The 18,528-nt window shown below is 44.1% G+C and overlaps 1 protein-coding gene and 1 long non-coding RNA gene across 2 annotated transcripts in view; one reads left to right on the top strand and one right to left on the bottom strand.

Annotated features, from left to right (window-relative positions):
• Nucleotides 1–18,528, bottom strand: part of kif5ab (kinesin family member 5A, b) — a 459,246-nt gene that overhangs the window by 233,526 nt on the left and 207,192 nt on the right. The window contains exons 12-13 of the mRNA XM_061937764.2: nucleotides 12,555–12,766; nucleotides 8,746–8,814 (exon numbers count right to left, since the gene is read on the bottom strand). Of these exons, the coding sequence (XP_061793748.2) occupies nucleotides 8,746–8,814; nucleotides 12,555–12,766 (281 nt within the window). The remainder of the gene's footprint in view (nucleotides 1–8,745; nucleotides 8,815–12,554; nucleotides 12,767–18,528) is intronic.
• Nucleotides 12,626–13,406, top strand: LOC133585055 (uncharacterized). The gene is made up of 3 exons (XR_009813897.2): nucleotides 12,626–12,768; nucleotides 12,865–13,044; nucleotides 13,137–13,406. It is a non-coding gene; the product is annotated as an uncharacterized lncRNA (long non-coding RNA).

Below are 18,528 nucleotides of genomic sequence, written 5' to 3'. Positions count from 1 at the left end.
TCTCGCATTGGCTATTGCAATTCTCTCTTACCTATCTTCAACAAGTCAATGCTAAAGAGACTTCAGACTGTACAAAATGCGGCTGCCAGACGTTTGACCGGTGCACCCAGAACTGTCCATATCATCCCCGTTGTATCCAGTCTTCATTGGCTAAATTCTGCATTGAGTTTAAAATTTGAGTCCTGACATTTCATGCATTGCATGGTGGGGCCTCTCAGTACATCACTGACTTGTTATGCCCCTACTCTTCAGGGTCTTCAGGCCAGGGTCTTCTAAAGATCCCAAAACTTGTAAAAAGAAAAAACCTGGCTGTGGAGGTCTTGCTCCTCCGGGTTCCCTGGACCGCCAATGACGGACATGACAGCCGTGTTCATCTTTGTGAACAATGATTTATTCTTCAATGAGTTGTGCTTTTCAGCCATGTGAAAGTCTCTTGCCCCCATTCTCCACCATCAACCACCTCCTCTCCTTCCCGACTGCTGCCAGACAAACACTCACAGCTGTGTCATCTGCACCTGTCACTAATCTCGAAGCCGATCCTGACCCACCTCGCTTCGCCCCCCCCCCACACTGGCATTCCAGGCTATAGCTCCCAGACTCTGGAACAATTTGCACCAGTCCCTATGTGATCTTGACTGTGTTGAAACTTTTAACATTTCAAAACTTCTATTTTTAGTAAAGCTTTTAGTTAATGCACCTTTTAACTATCATTTTTAATCCACTTTGTATCCGTTTCATGATGCTGCCCATGTTGTTTTAATTGAATTGTTTTACTTCACCTATGTTTTGTACAGTGCTTTGTGATCTTATCTGTGAAAAGCGCTTCATAAATACAATTTACTTACTTACTACGAGTGATTCACAAATTGTAGCGCTAATACAAGCGTGATGCAAGTTACTGTATTTATAGAGAGAAGTGCAGAAATTTCTGATCCACGAACGATTGCATTGATAGGAGTCGGGTTTTATTGCATGAATGTAACTGTAATAGATGCAAAAAGCACAATGGGTGCATTATACGGACCACTTTGGTTTAACCTACAGTATTTACATTTTGTATCTGTGTGATTAAAATGTGCAGTAAATTCGGAAGACTTGAAGATTTTATTCTCGCTGCTGCTTCTCCTGCCAAGAAGGCAATGTAAACAAAACGAGTCACCACATTTGGAGCTCTCCACTCCCTAAATATAAATAAAGTTGATTTGATTTGATTAAATAGCACCTGGTAGTCCTATCTGAAGTCCACATTCATACAGTGGATCAGGAAAGTATTCACAGCACTTCACTTTTTCCACATTTTGCATTGTTATAAATAGATGTTTGTCCTCAAAAATTCTACAGACAATAACCCATAATGACAATCAGATTTTTTTAAATTTTTTGCACATTTATTAAGAAATAATTGTGGACTTGGAGTAGGCATTCGACCGTGTCCCCAGGGAAGTCCTGTGGGGAGTGTTTAGAGTGTATGGGGTATCGGACTGTCTGATTGTAGCGGTCTGCTCCCTGTATGATCAGTATCAGAGCTTGGTCCGCATTGCCGGCAGTAAGTTGGACCCGTCTCCAGTGAGGGGTTGGACTCCGCCAAGGCTGCCCTTTGTCACCCATTCTATTCATAACATTTATGGACAGAATTTCTAGGCGCAGTCAGGGCGTTGAGGGGATCCGGTTTGGTGGCTGCAGGATTGGGTCTCTGCTTTTTGCAGATTATGTGGTCCTGATGGCTTCATCTGGCCAGGATCTTCAGCTCTCACTGGATCGGTTCTCAGCCGAGTGTGAAGCGACTGGGATGAGAATTAGCACCTCCAAGTCTGAATCCATGGTTCTCGCCCAGAAAAAGATGGAGTGCCATCTCCGGGCTGGGGAGGAGATCTTGCCCCATGTGGAGGAGTTCAAGTACCTCGGAGTCTTGTTCAAGAGTGAGGGAAGAGTGGATCGTGAGCTCGACAGGTGGATCGGTGCAGCGTCTTCAGTAATGCGGACGCTGTATCGATCCTTTGTGGTGAAGAAGGAGCTGAGCCGGAAGGCAAAGCTCTCAATTTACCGGTCGATCTACGTTCCCATCCTCACCTATGGTCATGAGCTTTGGGTTATGACCGAAAGGACAAGATCACGGGTACAAGCGGCCGAAATGAGTTTCCTCCGCCGGGTGGCGATCTCTCTCCCTTAGAGATCATTATTCATGCGTTCGTTACGTCTCGTCTCGATTACTGTAGCGTATTATTTTTGGGTCTCCCTATGTCTAGCATTAAAAGATTACAGTTGGTACAAAATGCGGCTGCTAGACTTTTGACTCGAAGAAGAAAGTTTGATCATATTACGCCTATACTGGCTCACCTGCACTGGCTTCCTGTGCACTTAAGATGTGACTTTAAGGTTTTACTACTTACGTATAAAATACTACACGGTCTAGCTCCAGCCTATCTTGCCGATTGTATTGTACCATATGGCCCGGCAAGAAATCTGCGTTCAAAGAACTCCGGCTTATTAGTGATTACCAGAGCCCAAAAAAGGTCTGCGGGCTATAGAGCGTTTTCTATCGGGGCTCCAGTACTATGGAATGCCCTCCCGGTAACAATTAGAGATGCTACCTCAGTAGAAGCATTTAAGTCCTATCTTAAAACTAATTTGTATACTCTCGCCTTTAAATAGACCCCCCTTTTTTAGACCAGTTGATCTGCCGTTTCTTTTCTTTTCTCCTCTGCTCCCCTCTCCATTGTGGAGGGGGAGACACACAGGTCCGGTGGCCATGGATGAAGTGCTGGCTGTCCAGAGTCGGGACCCGGGGTGGACCGCTCGCCTGTGCAACGGTTGGGAACATCTCTGCGCTGCTGACCCGTCTCCGCTCGGGATGGTTTCCTGCTGGCCCCACTATGGACTGGACTCTTACTATTATGTTGGATCCACTATGGACTGGATTCTCACAATATTATGTCAGACCCACTCGACATCCATTGCATTCGGTCTCCCCTAGAGGGGGGGGGGGGGATTACCCACATATGCGGTCCTCTCCAAGGTTTCTCATAGTCATTCAAATCGACGTCCCACTGGGGTGAGTTTTTCCTTGCCCTTATGTGGGCTCTGTACCGAGGATGTCGTTGTGGCTTGTGCAGCCCTTTGAGACACTTGTGATTTTGGGCTATATAAATAAACATTGATTGATTGATTGAGATAGGGTGAGAAGCTCTGCCATCCGGGAAGAGCTCAAAGTAAAGCCACTGCTCCTCCACATGGAGAGGAGCCAGATAAGGTGGTTCGGGCATCTGGTCAGGATGCCACCGGAACGCCTCCCTAGGGAGGTGTTTAGGGCACGTCCGACCGGTAGGAGGCCACGGGGAAGACCCAGGACACGTTGGGAAGACTATGTCTCCGGGCTGGCCTGGGAACGCCTCGGGATCCCCCGAGAGGGGCTGGACGAAGTGGCTGGGGAGAGGGAAGTATATGTTTCTCAGCTTAGGCTGCTGCCCCCGTGACCCGACCTTGGATAAGCGGAAGAAAATGGATGGATGGATGGATATTAAAAATTAAAAAACGCATATACATAAGTATTCACAGCCTTTGCTCAATACTTTCTTCATACATCTACGGCAGCAAATACAGTAAGTCTTTTTGAATATGATGCCACAAGATTGGCACACCTATCTTTGGGCAGTTCCGCCCATTCCTCTTTGCAGCATCTCTCAAGCTCCATCAGATTGGATGAGAAGTGTTTCTTTTCATCCAGGATGTCTCTGTACATTGCTGCATTCATCTTCGTCTAGTCAGGGACGAGACCAAGAACCTCATGGTCACTCTGTCAGAGCTCCAGCACTCCTCTGTGGAGAGAGGAGAACCCTCCAGCAGGACAATCCACTATTCAGGCCTGTATGGTATAGTGGCCAGACAGAAGTTTGCCAAAATGCACCTGAAAGACTCAAAGATTGAAAGATTGAACACTTTGGCGTGAATGCCAGGCATCATGTTTGGAAAAAACCGGGCACCGCTCATCACCAGGCCAATCCCATCCCTGCATTAAAGCATGGTGGTGGCAGCATCATGCTGTGGGGATGGTTGTCAGCGGCAGGAACTGGGAGACTACAGTCGGGATAGAGGGAAAGATGAATGCAACAATGTACAGAGACATCATTGATGAAAACTAGCTCTTCTCATCGATCCTGATGGAGCTTAAGAGGTGTTGCAAAGAGGAAACGGACGAAGAAAAATGAGTGAAACTGCCCAAAGATAGGCGTTCCAAGCTTGTGGCATCGTATTCAAAAAGACATGAGGCTGTAAATGCTGCCTGAGGTGAAGCAACAAAGTATTGAGCAAATTATGTGAATACTTATGTGCATGTGATTTTTTAATTTTTTTATTTTTAACATATTTGCAAAAATAAAAAATAAATTTAAACAATTTCACATTGTCATTATGCAGAATTTTGAGGACAAACAAGTACTGTATTTTTCGGACTATAAGGCGCACTTAAAATCCTTTAATTTCTCCAAAATAGACAGTGCGCCTTATAACCCGATGCGCCTAATGTATGGAATAATTCTAGTTGTGCTTATCGACCTCGAAGCAATTTTATTTGGTACATAGTGTAATGATAAGTGCGACCAGTAGATGGCAGTCACACAAGAGATACGTGTAGACTGCAATATGACGCCAGTAAACAACAGCAAAACTTTAAATGTTTCATTGAAAATAAATAACATTACACACGGCGCTCAAAAATCCGTCAAAATGTTTTAGTATGACTTTGAAGCCGCATCCCCTTGATGGATTGTCGGCCCATTAAGGCTACCGTAGTCAGAGATACACGTTTTACTATGGTTTGTGTATAAGGGCACCCATTAGCAGACATTATCTGGCGTTTTGTTTCACAATATTATGCAAAACCAACTTTTCTTACCTTCTGGTACCTGCTGATGTTTATTTGAAATCTGCACAAGTCCTGAAAATTTGCGCACGTAGTCTGTGCCGATTCCGTAGTCGATAAGCTTCTTATTTTTCCTCGTTCTTCTTGTTATGGGACATTCACCCTCTCCTGTTGCCATTTCTAATATAAAGTAGTGTAAAGTTCTAACTTATATCTCTCTATGGAAGCGCTAAAACATTTTACATTATTCACCCAAGGAACTTTAGTTGTTAGGGTCGGATGGTTTTTCACGTGACATATTTCCGGTGTTGTTGTTGCACTAGTGAGCCACGGATGAGGAGATGCTGCTCTGTTATTGATTGAAGTAAAGTCTGAATGTCATTAAAACAGTTAGTTCCATCTTTTGACACTTCTTCCACTCCCGTCCTTGCACGCTACACTGCGACAACAAAGATGACGTGGAGAAGACGCTGTCGAAGTGGAGGCACGTAAATAAGACCGCCCACAAAACGGCGCATCCTGGAGCGACTGTCAGAAAGCGACTTGAAGATGATCTGTAAAACATCATCTATGCAACATTTTGACCAAAGAACCACCATCACATGTTATGTAGACCAGTATTTTTCAACCACTAGTGTGCCGTAAAATACAGTCTGGTGTGCCATGGGAGATTATCTAATTTCACCTATTTGGGTTAAAAATATTTTTTGCAAACCAGTAATTATAGTCTGAAAATGATGTGTTGTTGTTGAGTGTCGGTGCTGTAATACTCTTCCATATCAGTAGGTGGCAGCCGGTAGCTAATTGCTTTTAAATGTCCGAAACAGCGGGAGGCAGCGTGCAGGTAAAAAGGTGTATAATATTTAAACCAAAAATAAACAAAAGGTGAGTGCCCCTAAGAAAAGGCATTGAAGTTTAGGGAAGGCTATGCAGGACGAAACTTAAACTGAACTGGCTACAAAGTGAACAAAAACAGAATGCTGGACAACAGCGAAGACTTACTGTGGAGAAAAGACATGTATATTCGAACATGACAATCAACAATGTCCCCAAAAAGAAGGATAAAAACAACTGAAATATTCTTGATTGCTAAAACAAATTAGATGCGGGAAATATCGCTCACAGGAAGACATGAAACTGCTACAGGAAAATACCAAAAAAAGAGAAAACGCCACCAAAATAGGAGCGCAAGACAAGAACTAAAACACTACACACAGGAAAACAGCAAAAAACTCAAAATAAGTCAGGGCGTGATGTGACACGTGGTGACAGTACACCTACTTTGAGACAAGAGCTATATTGATGCACGCTTGGTTATGGTTTAAAGTCATATCCAACAATTGCGACGACAACTTTTTATTGTCAACTGAGTTTTGTTTTTTTAATGATTTCTGTTGGTGGTGTGCCTACGGATTTTATCAACGCAAAAAATATGCCCTGGCTCAAAAAAGGTTGAAAAACACTGATGTAGACCACAAGGAAGTCTTTTACATTTAGAAAAAAACAATCATAATATGACCCCTTTTAATGCACCTTTTGTATGAAAAAAGACCTGAATAGACCGGAAAATATGGTATGCATTCCCTTTCTGGAATAAGGCTGTAACACAAATGTGGAAAAAGATGAAATGAAAATAAATACTTCCCAGATGCAGTGTAGATGAAGACCAACTCGTGGTGCCAACACAATACAATTAAATGACACAGACTATGCAGGTACTAAACAACACTTCCACATAGGGATGATACTAGAAACCGGTTTTCCCGGTTGTTCGATAAGAAAAGAACCGAGTCCTCGGACTCCAATCCCTTTTTGAGAACCGGTACCCGTTATCGAGACCACTATAGTAAAGAAAAAGAGTTGGTTCCTTATTCAAATCCCTGGGAACGAATCCCGTCCCGATCAGAAATGCCCCTTGAGACATCACAAGAAATGACGTCACGTAGCTCAGTCATTAGGCGCAGATAGGGAAAGCAGGAAAAACAATGGACCGGACGGAAAAAGCGCTCCAAGGTGTAATAAAGTTCAAAACAAAAAGGTATAATCCAATGAATAACTTTACTGAGAGATTTGAGCAGGGTACAAACACATGACGAACACTTTTACGACCAACCGGAAACATAGCAACCAGGCTAGCAACGCACCTCCTTTACGGCAGCTGTCGCAACGTTCTTACAGCAACCGCAGCACATACATATATATACAACATATAGCTCCCTTTTTTAACTTTTGTTTTTTTTTCCTTGTAAACAAAACAAAATCACACTGTATATGTGTTGTCTGTCTAATTATAAATAATGCAGACGAGGCGTGTTGGCTGAGTTCTTGACGTTTACTTTCACAGCGTGCTCATAACCTCATTCTTAGCTGCCGACGTGACAACATGCAACAACACTTTTCGGGGCAACCGCGCATGCTCGTAACTCCCGGTGCATGCTGGGTAGTGTAGTTGTTATATTCCCTAGCTCAGGGGTCGGCAACCCGCGGCTCCGGAGCAGCATGCGGCTCTTTGATCACTCTGATGCGGCTCGCCAGCTTACTTTCCGACCCCTCGATTTTCCCGGGAGACATCCGGATATCAGTGCCTCTCATAGGAAACTCCCGGAAAAGGGCGTGGCATGATGGTACAGCATTTGGCGCCCTCTACGAGCTGCATTAACAGCGTACAAGCCCAACCACTTATTGTGCAGTATGCGTCTTTCGCTTGCACAATAACATGACAGCAAGGCATACTTGGTCAACAGCCACACAGGTTACACTGACGGTGGCCATATAAAACAACTTTAACACTCTTACTAATAATGTGCCACACTTTGAACCAAAACCAAACAAGAATGACAAACACATTTCGGGAGAACATCTGCACCTTAACACAACATAAACACAACAGAACAAATACCCAGAATCCCATGCAGCCCTGACTCTTCCGGGCTACATTATACACCCCTGCTACCACCAAACCCTGCAACCACCCCAACCCTGCCCCTGCTCCCTCCCACATCACACTCTTCGTAGAATTTTCTTTCAATAAAGAAATAAAGTGCAAAAATGTCAAAGCATCATAACAAACAGTTATGTCAAATAGCAGCAGAAGTGCACTTTTTGGAGAGCTGTATTATTTTCAGTTTTGTGCCCAAGGGACTGATTTTATTTAACACTACATTATTATTTATACACCTATAGTGATCACAGAGACAGGTTGTTTTTGTGTTACTGTATATATTTTTTTTTCTGAAAAATCCCACTTAATATACTTTGGGTAACAACAGTCAATAATTATTTATTTTATTTTATTTTTTTAGGTGGGGTAACAGTCAATATTTATTTATTTATTAGATTTTATTTTTTTCTTATATAATAAAAGTGAGCTTTTGTTGAACCAAATAGTGTGTGTTTTTTTCCTATGTCTGGACTCGATAAGACAATCGATAAGGAATCGGTTCAATAAGAGGATTTGATAATAGGCTCGAACTCGATAATTTCTTATCAAACATCATCCCTACTTCCACACTAAAATAAACATACAGTAAAGTTATGTCAACCCTAACCAGCAGCAGGCCAGCAATTAGATATAAACAACGTTGCTTTGCAGTCGAACTTGTTTCCAATTTACTGCTGCAGCTCGTCTATTTGTTTTGCTGCGGCGTGTCATCGCCACAAGCCCGTCACGCATCGCGGCGCTTTTATGCAAACACGCAACTGGGCCAAGAGTGCTCGGTGTTCTTTCAAAAGCTCACAGTCAGCAATTAAAACAATAATAAATGTTTGTTTTTTTTACTTTCCCATCTCAAGCAAGCGGACGATAAAGCCATCGGAAGTGTATTTAAGTCTTCTAGGGAACATTTATCCAAACTAATCAAATGACGTAATTGTATTCCGTTTCTTACCTCCTCTTGCTTCAGCATCTGCTCCTTCAGCTTCTCCACCATCTGGCTCTGGTAGTCTATCTCAGCATCCTGCAGCGACACATGTACATGTAATGGTATTTCAATATACCGGTAAGTAGAAGCTTCTATTAAAGGGGAGCTGCACTTTTTTTTTTTTTTAATGTTAACTATCATTCACAACCCCTTTGTAAGATAAGAACACATGTTTTGGTAACACTTTAGTATAGGGAACATATTCACCATTAATTAGTTGCTTATTAACATGCAAATTAGTAACATATTGGCTCTTTTATAGTCATTATTAAGTACTTATTAATGCCTTATTCTGCATGGCCCATTACTAACCCTAACCTTCCAACCCTAACCCTGACCAAATAACTCTAAATTAAGTCTTTGTTACTTAGAATATGTTCCCCATACTTAAGTGTTACCCTCTTTTTTTTATGCATTCTAAGTCGTAAAATGCAGCAAGTAGGAGGTGGCTAACAATGCAGATGATTGGAGTACTCTATTGCAGTTTTTTTCCATTTTTTCTGAGCCAAGGCACATTTTTTTCATTGAAAAAATTCTGAGACACACCACCAGCCGAAAACGTAAAAAAATGCAACTCAGTAGCCGATATTGACAATAAAAAGTTGTTCTCGCAATTGTTGTATATGAATTCAAACCATAACCAAGCATGCATCAATGTAGCTCTTGTCTCAAAGTAGGTGTCACATTACGCCGTGACTTATTTGGAGTTTTTTTGGTGTTCAATGTTTTAAGTATTGTGTTGTGCTCCTCTTTTGGTGGCTTTTCCCCCTTTTGTTGGTATTTCCCTGTTGTTGTTGAACAGAAAAGAGAACGTTGTGGTGTGGTATATGTTTAAAATGAGCAAAACACCTAAATACTATATATAGTGTCCTGGGCATGACGTGTGGTGACTGACTGTGCACCAGTCTCCCCACGTTAAACTACAAACCCTGTTTCCATATGAGTGGGGAAATTGTGTTAGATGTAAATATAAACGGAATACAATGATTTGCAAATCCTTTTCAACCCATATTCAATAGAATGCACTACAAAGACAAGATATTTGATGTTCAAAGTCTTAAACCTTTTTTTTTTTTTTTGCAAATAATAATTAACTTAGAATTCCATGGCTGCAACACGTGCCAAAGTAGTTGGGAAAGGGCATGTTCACCACTGTGTTACATGGCCTTTCCTTTTAACAACACTCAGTAAACGTTTGGGAACTGAGGAGACACATTTTTTAAGCTTCTCAGGTGGAATTATTTCCCATTCTTGCAGTCCGGGGGTCTCTGTTGTGGTATTTTAGGCTTCATAATGCGCCACACATTTTCAATAGGAGACAGGTCTGGACTACAGGCAGGCCAGTCTAGTACCCGCACTCTTTTACTATGAAGCCACGTTGATGTAACACGTGCCTTGGTATTATCTTGCTGAAATAAGCAGGGTCGTCCATGGTAACGTTGCTTGGATGGCAACGTATATTGCTCCAAAACCTGTATGTACCTTTCAGCATTAATGGCGCCTTCACAGATGTGTAAGTTACCCATGTCTTGGGCACTAATACACCCCCATACCATCACAGATGCTGGCTTTTCAACTTTGCGCCTATAACAATCCGGATGGTTCTTTTCCTCTTTGGTCCGGAGGACAAGACGTCCACAGTTTCCAAAAACAATTTGAAATGTGGACTCGTCAGACCACAAAACAGTTTTCCACTTTGTATCAGTCCATCTTAGATGAGCTCAGGCCCAGCGAAGCCGACTGCGTTTCTGGGTGTTGTTGATAAACAGTTTTCGCCTTGCATAGAAGAGTTTTAACTTGCACTTACAGATATAGCGACCAACTGCAGTTACTGACAGTGGGTCTCTGAAGTGTTCTTGAGCCTATGTGGTGATATCCTTTACACACTGATGTCGCTTGTTGATGCAGTACAGCCTGAGGGATCGAAGGTCACAGGCTTATCTGCTTACGTGCAGTGATTTCTCTAGATTCTCTGAACCCTTTGATGATATTACGGACCGTAGATGGTGAAATCCCTAAATTCCTTGCAATAGCTGGTTGAAAAAGGGTTTTCTTAAACTGTTCAACAATTTGCTCACGCATTTGTTGACAAAGTGGTGACCCTCGCCCCATCCTTGTTTGTGATTAGAATAATACTTTTATACCCAATCATGGCACCCACTTGTTCCCAATTTGCCTGTTCACCTGTGGGATGTTCCAAATAAGTGTTTGATGAGCGTTCCTCAACTTTATCAGTATTTATTGCCACCTTTCCCAACTTCTTTGTCACGTGTTGCTGGCATCAAATTCTAAAGTTAATGATTATTTGCAAAAAAAAAAAAAGTTTATCAGTTTGAACATCAAATACGTTGTCTTTGTAGCATATTCAACTGAATCTGGGTTGAAAATGATTTGCAAATCATTGTATTCCGTTTATATTTACATCTAACACAATTTCCCAACTCATATGGAAACGGGGTTTGTAAGTCACATGCAGGCATCCTCCATAAAAGGTATACACCCCTACCAGGAAGATCGTCATACTCGTTCTAGTGACCACCGATGATGATGACTATATATTATTAGGAATGTGCCTTGTACTACATTAGAAACATAATTATGTATATAAAAAGTTGATGGAGGTTTTTGGATGTTTTTTAGAGCACTTTATAGGGGGAATAGAGCAACTCTCAAAAGAAAAACATATGTGCTCTTGTCTTGCATAAAGATTGCGAATGATAGACAAAATCTCCCAGAAAAAGTCTGGTTCACCTTTAAGAAGACTATGGTGCACACACTCACTGGACACTTCATTAGATACACCTGCACACTAATGCTCAGTTGTGAGCGGCACTGTCAGAGAGGTACTGTACAGATTTTGGACACGTCTAATGTAGGTGCCTAATCAAGTGGCCGGTGAGTGTATATAACGTGTAAAATATAGTACGCTTTAGCATATGCATACACATGGACGATGTGTCAAATGTTTAAGAATGTCAAGCATGAAAGTTAAAGTTAAAGTTAAAGTACCAATGATTGTCACACACACACTAGGTGTGGCGAAATTATTCTCTGCATTTGACCCATCACCCTTGATCACCCCCTGGGAGGTAAGGGGAGCAGTGGGCAGCAGCAGTGGCCGCGCCCGGGAATCATTTTGGTGATTTAACCCCCAATTCCAACCCTTGATACTGAGTGCCAAGCAGGGAGGCAATGGGTCCCATTTTTATAGTCTTTGGTATGACTCGGCTGGGGTTTGAACTCACAACTCACTCACCTACTCAGTGGCCTAGTGGTTAGAGTGTCCGCCCTGAGATCGGTAGGTTGTGAGTTCAAACCCCGGCCGAGTCATACCAAAGACTATAAAAATGGGACCCATTACCTCCCTGCTTGGCACTCAGCATCAAGGGTTGGAATTGGGGGTTAAATCACCAAAATGATTCCCGGGCGCGGCCACCGCTGCTGCCCACTACTCCCCTCACCTCCCAGGGGGTGATCAAGGGTGATGGGTCAAATGCAGAGAATAATCTCGCCACACCTAGTGTGTGTGTGACAATCATTGGTACTTTAACTTTAACTTTAACCTACCGATCTCAGGGCGGACACTCTAACCACTAGGCCACTGAGTAGGTCAAGCCAAGGGTATTCACCCTGCTCCATCATTTTATTACATACATGAGTCCACGCGTGTGATTTTGAACTCGTGAACATGAATAATACATATGCACACATTCTATTGGTCATTACCGCGTCAGTGCTGCATAATCAGCTGCATACTGTGGGCACCCATTACTCACCTTGTCATCCAGCTGTTTGTAAAGCTTCCGGATCTCCTCCTCGTACTTGTGACGCTCTTCCTCCGAGATATGCACCACAATGGAGGAGGCGAGGGAGCAAGGGCTGCAGATATCCAGCACCGGTTCCTCACAGTCGGGTGGCGGCAGTAGCAGAAAGTCTTCTTCCTCCTCTGACCTTTGATCGTCATGATCCAACATGGTGGAAATCTCGCCTGTAATGATAATTGATACTATGGTAACTTTTTTGGGACAGAAATTTGAGTTATTTCGTGACTGTAAATCAGGGCTGCCCAAACTTTTTCCCCACCAGGGACCGGTTTAATGTATACTGTGACGGCACATGCACAACCCCTCATTCCTTCTACTGCATGCTCGGCTGGCACCTCCGCTGGCAGCGCGCCAGGACACGCACCTGGGACTAATGAAGGCAAGCAGCATAAAGACCAGCGGACCCGAAGATCCAGCGCCGGAACATAGTTCACTCCTCGTAGTAAGCATCCCGTCTCTGGCTTCCCTCCTGCGTACTTGCTCTCTCTGTTACTTCCCAGTTCCCGTGTCTTATGCCCTTTGTGTTTCCCGCAGTGCCCTTCCTGTTTCCCGTGATCGAGCTGTGTGCCTCGACTCCTTTCTGGATTTTGGACTGCCTCCCTCGATCCTTGACCCTTGCTTGGACATGGGCCTCTTTGCTCCTCTCCAGCCCCCAACCCACGGACTGCCTTCTCGCCTTGCCCCTCTGCTCTGACGAAGGATTCATCCAACACGCACTTACAAGAAACTCTGGTATCATTTACATTGTTAATTCTACACATTGCCTTGCACTTCACACTTAGAGTAGCATACACATCCCACACACTCATCAATAGCAGAATAAAGGCTATTGAACTGATTCCTGCCGTGGTGTCGTCTCATTCCCCCGCCGTACGTAACATATACATTATTTTAACGGACCGGCTTTCCACATTTGGCAGATAGAAACAGCAAAAAAAATTGCATGAAAAATTTAACTCACTATAACGCTGAAGTTGTAATATAAAGGAGTTGTAATAAACATCTATTAACAAGCTTATTGGTGTGTTTGGTGGGACAGGCCAAAGGTAAGTCGTGTCACGTGGTGGTCGCAGCTTGCTGCGGGGTTGTTCTTCCAACGCAAGAACGGCTCCGGACGACAGCGTAAAGGTAGGAAGTGATTTATTTCTCATAAAACACTCACTACCACAAAACACAAAAATACAACCAAAAAAGGCAAGTGTGCCTAAAACATAAAAAGCTGCTAATTAACAAAAACTAGGACATGGACATGGAAACTTACTTTGTCAAAACGAGACCTGAACCGGAGTGACATAACGACAATGCAGGCAGGACGAGTGATGAACAAGGTATGCTTAAATAACAGTGACATGATTGGTGACAGGTGTGTGTGAGTCAAAACGTGAAACAGGTGCGTGACGTGACAGGTGAAAACTAATGGTTGCTATGGTGACCAGACAAGGGAGTGAAAAGACAGAAACTAAACAAAACATGACTTAAAACAAAACATGATAATACAGACATGACAAGTCGGAGAAAATGCGGTAGTTTATAAATTAATCAATGTTTCTGTGCGGCCCGGTAGCAAATGCATCACAGACCTGTACCAGGGAGAGGAAGTCTGTGACCACAATGGTGTTGACTGCGCCGGTGTGCTGCACCTCAGGCCACTTAGAATTGAGGTCATAGACGACAAGAAGCCTTGGTGCTGAGGGAGGTTGTAGAGTTCCCCACAGATGTCGGACCATGGTCCCGTTGGCCAGAATAGAGGCTGCAAAGGTGAAGATGGGGGTGAGCCAGTTTTACCACTGGTGAGGCATGCTGTACCATCCTTTACCAGAGCCTCCAGGTCTCTGTCAATGCCTGACCACCAGACCAGACGTCTACCGTGTTGCTTGACCCTGACGATGCACAGGTAGCTTTTGGGAAATATGGCCAGAATTTGTGCCCTCAAGGCGTAGGACACCACAGTGCTTAGCCCCCGTGCCAAACAGACATCATTCCAACAATAGAGGTCGCCCTTGGCGCGATGGAAAGGTGCTAGGTCCTTTGGCACTTTTGCTGGCCAGCCTTCCCGGATGAACAAACGTGGTTGTGTGAACACAGTGTCCTGTGTTGATGCTGCTTGGAGCTCCTGCAGTGACACAGCTGCTTGAAGGGGTGCATGCAGAATGAGGACCAGCTCTGGTTCCAAGTGGTCCTGAGTGTCTTTTGGCACCGAGCTGGCTCTGGAGAGCAAGTCCGCCACTACATTGTCCCTGCCGGTGTAAACTGCAAAGTAAAGTTATATGCCTGCAGTCTCTTGGACCACTTGTAAAGAAGCAGCGACTTGTGACCTTAGCCGTCAGGAGGGCTGGGCGTGTGAAGTGTCGCCCGTAGAGGTACATTTGGCACCTCTCGCAGGCCAAAACACATGCTATGCCTCTCTCTCCCCCACCGAACACTTCTGTTCTGTTGCAGTAAGTGTCCTTGAAGCAAACGCCAGTGGGCGCTCAGTCTATTGCTGCACGTAAAGACAGGAATGCACCGACTGCAGTGTTGGAGGCATCACAGGTCACAAACGTGGGCAAGCACGGCGTAAGAGGTGAGCTATGACTTAAGCCACTGGAGAGCAGCTGAGCATGCAGGTGTCCAGTCCCAAGGCACATCCTGTTTGAGGATGGAACGGAGTGGTGCGGAGGTGTCATAATAGCGAGGAAGGAAGTGCAGGTAGAAGGCGGTCATGCCCAGGAATGATGAGTTGTGCGAGGGAGGAGCGCTCGGGGAGGCGCAGGACAGCATCAACATTCGAGTGAAGGGAGCTCAGACCAGCAGCGGGCAGGCGGAACCCCAAAAACTCAATGGCGGGTGCAGCAAATACACACTTTTCACAATTCAAGGTAAGGTTGTGGTGTGTGAGAGCCCGTAGTACCTTGGAGAGGCAGTCATCATGCACAGCAGGCGAAGCACCATGCACCACAATGGCGTCCCAGTACACCACCACACCTGGGATGACTGCAAATATTGTGGACATTAGTTGTTGAAAACTGCTGGGGGAGGATCTGAGGCTAAAGAGCATGCATGTGGATGGGAAAATGCCCATGAGTCAAAAAAGCTGTGAGCTTGGTGTAGGGGAACCTGCAAGTGGCCTTAGCAGAGGTCCAGCTTGGAGAAGACTGTAGACCTGTGGAACTTAGCAGACAGTTCTTCTGATGGGGAAGAGGGTATTTGTCGGGGATGACTGCTCTTTTAGCCTGCCTGATGTCAATACAAGGATGCAGGCCACCATCTTTCTTCTGTGCCACCACCAGATTAGAGATCCAGGGTGAGGCGTTGACTCGCTCGATGACGCCCGCTACCAGCAACTTTTGCAATTGAGGGTCAGACGCCGTAGAGCATGGGTGTCAAACTCTGGCCCGCGGGCATACTTGATCTTCAGCGATACAGGTTACACTGAGGGTGCCAGTATAAAAAACTTTAACATTGTTAGAAATATACGCCACATTGTGAACCCACACCAAACAAGAATGACAAACACATTTCGGGAGAACATCCGCACAGTAACACAACATAAACACAATAGAACAAATACCCAGAATCCTTTGCAGCACTAACTCTTCCGGGACGCTACAAGGTGTGTGTGTGGGGGGGCGGGGGGTTTGGAGGTAGCGGGGGTGTATATTGTAGCGTCCCGGAAGAGTTAGTGCTGCAAAGGGTTCTGGGTATTTGTTTTGTTGGGTTTATGTTGTGTTACTGTGCGGATGTTCTCCCAAAATGTGTTTGTCATCCTTGTTTGGTGTGGATTCACAGTGTGGCGTATATTTCTAACAATGTTAAAGTTGCTTATACGGCCATTCTCAGTGCAAACTGTATCGCTGTTGATGAAGTATGCGTTGCATTTACGTGTGTGTGCGTACAGAAGCCGCTCATATCTTGTGACTGGGCGGGCACGTTGTTAGAATGGATGACAAGCAGACGTGACGACAGCTCGTAGAGTACGTTAAAAGCAGTGCCTGTAAGGCACGCCCCCAAGACTGTGGAATACGAGAAATAATGACTGATGAACAACTTCGTTCGATAATGAAGGTTGCCTCAGCTCAAAGCCTGAGCCCCGACATTAATGAACTCGCATCCAAGAAAAGATGTCAGGTATCTGGCTTGGTCACATCAAATTAGATCAGTGTGTTGCAAACTGAGCAGTTTAAAGTCCAGAATGGTTGGTTTATTCATTATTTTATTTTCAAATTTATTAGCCTGTGGAAAAAGTTAATGTTGATATTTACCTCAGAAGGCTGCAAATAGAAAAGAGACATTTAATTTTTATTTAAATTGTATTTGATATGCCATTGATATTTTTTAATTATTATTATTATTATTTGAAACTCGATTTTGCATGTCACTATAAAGTTATAGAAGCCTTGCTTGTTCAATATTTAATGCAAAACTTGTTTGGGTCCCTATTAAAAGGTTAATTTGTTCAACCTTGGCCCGCGGCTTTGTTCAGTTTTAAATTTTGGTCCACTCTGTATTTGAGTGTGACACCCCTGCCGTAGAGGTCAGATAACAGGGGACACGGCCGGGTCGATGAGTGGTTGAAAGCAGTGATGTGGCCTAGCCCAGTGAAGAGTGATGGCCAGCAGTGCAACCAGGGTGTGGACACTTGGAAGGCAAATGCTTGGAGGGCTCTGGAGAAGGTGGCAGTGCTCACCATGCCAATTTGAGTGTGTCTATAGCCACACAGCCCCTCTGCTCCTGCTTTAATTGATTGTAGTGGAAAGAGCCGTCTTACTGGTGATTCATTAAGCAGCAACTTGGAGGCAGCGGTATGCAGCTGCAGCGACAGGCAGACAATGTCCAGTTCAACAGTACAACCACTTGAATGGCTTTGTCTGGGAGCCCAGCAAAATCTGAACCGCGTCCCGAAACAGTCACGTGGTACAGCCTAGCAGCAAGGCTTCACATTTGCCCTGCATAAAGCAAACCTCGATAAGCGGTTCGCGAAAATGCCCTCTCCATTACTCGACACATGCCTCGAAGTCTCGGCATATTTTGTCCCATCGCTGAAAGTCTGCCTATCTTTTGGGCCTCGGACACCACATTACAACATTTTCAACCAATCCTACTTGAATTTTGAATCTTGTTTTAAAGTCTTCGCTAGTTCTGTGACGCCAGGGTGAGTCGGCTAAACTACCTACTACAAACCCCGTTTCCATATGAGTTGGGAAACTGTGTTAGATGTAAATATAAACGGAATACAATGATTTGCAAATCATTTTCAACCCACATTCAGTTGAATATGCTACAAAGACAACATGTTGATATTCAAACTGATAAACTTTTTTTTTTTTTTTGCAAATAATCATTAACTTTAGAATTCTATGCCAGCAAAACGTGACAAAGAAGTTGGGAAAGGTGGCAATAAATCAAACACTTATTTGGAACATCCCACAGGTGAACAGGCAAATTGGGAACAGGTGGGTGCCATGATTGGGTATAAAAGTAGATTCCATGAATTGCTCGGTCATTCACAAACAAGGATGGGGCGAGGGTTACCACTTTGTCAACAAATGCGTGAGCAAATTGTTGAACAGTTTAAGAAAAACCTTTCTCAACCAGCTATTGCAAGGAATTTTGGGATTTCACCATCTACGGTCCGTAATATCATCAAAGGGTTCAGAGAATCTGGAGAAATCACTGCACGTATGCAGCTAAGCCCATGACCTTCGATCCCTCAGGCTGTACTGCATCAAAAAATGACATCAGTGTGTAAAGGATATCACCACATGGGCTCAGGAACACTTCAGAAACCCACTGTCAGTAACTACAGTTGGTCGCTACATCTGTAAGTGCAAGTTAAAACTCTCCTATGAAAGGCAAAAATCGTTTATCAACAACACCCAGAAACGCCGTTGGCTACTCTGGGCCTGAGCTCATCTAAGATGGACTGATACAAAGTGGAAAGTGTTTT

The sequence above is a fragment of the Nerophis lumbriciformis genome, linkage group LG03 (assembly GCF_033978685.3).
Source record: "Nerophis lumbriciformis linkage group LG03, RoL_Nlum_v2.1, whole genome shotgun sequence".
Taxonomy (NCBI): Eukaryota; Metazoa; Chordata; class Actinopteri; order Syngnathiformes; family Syngnathidae; genus Nerophis; species Nerophis lumbriciformis.
This window is presented reverse-complemented; position numbering and strand designations above follow the sequence as displayed.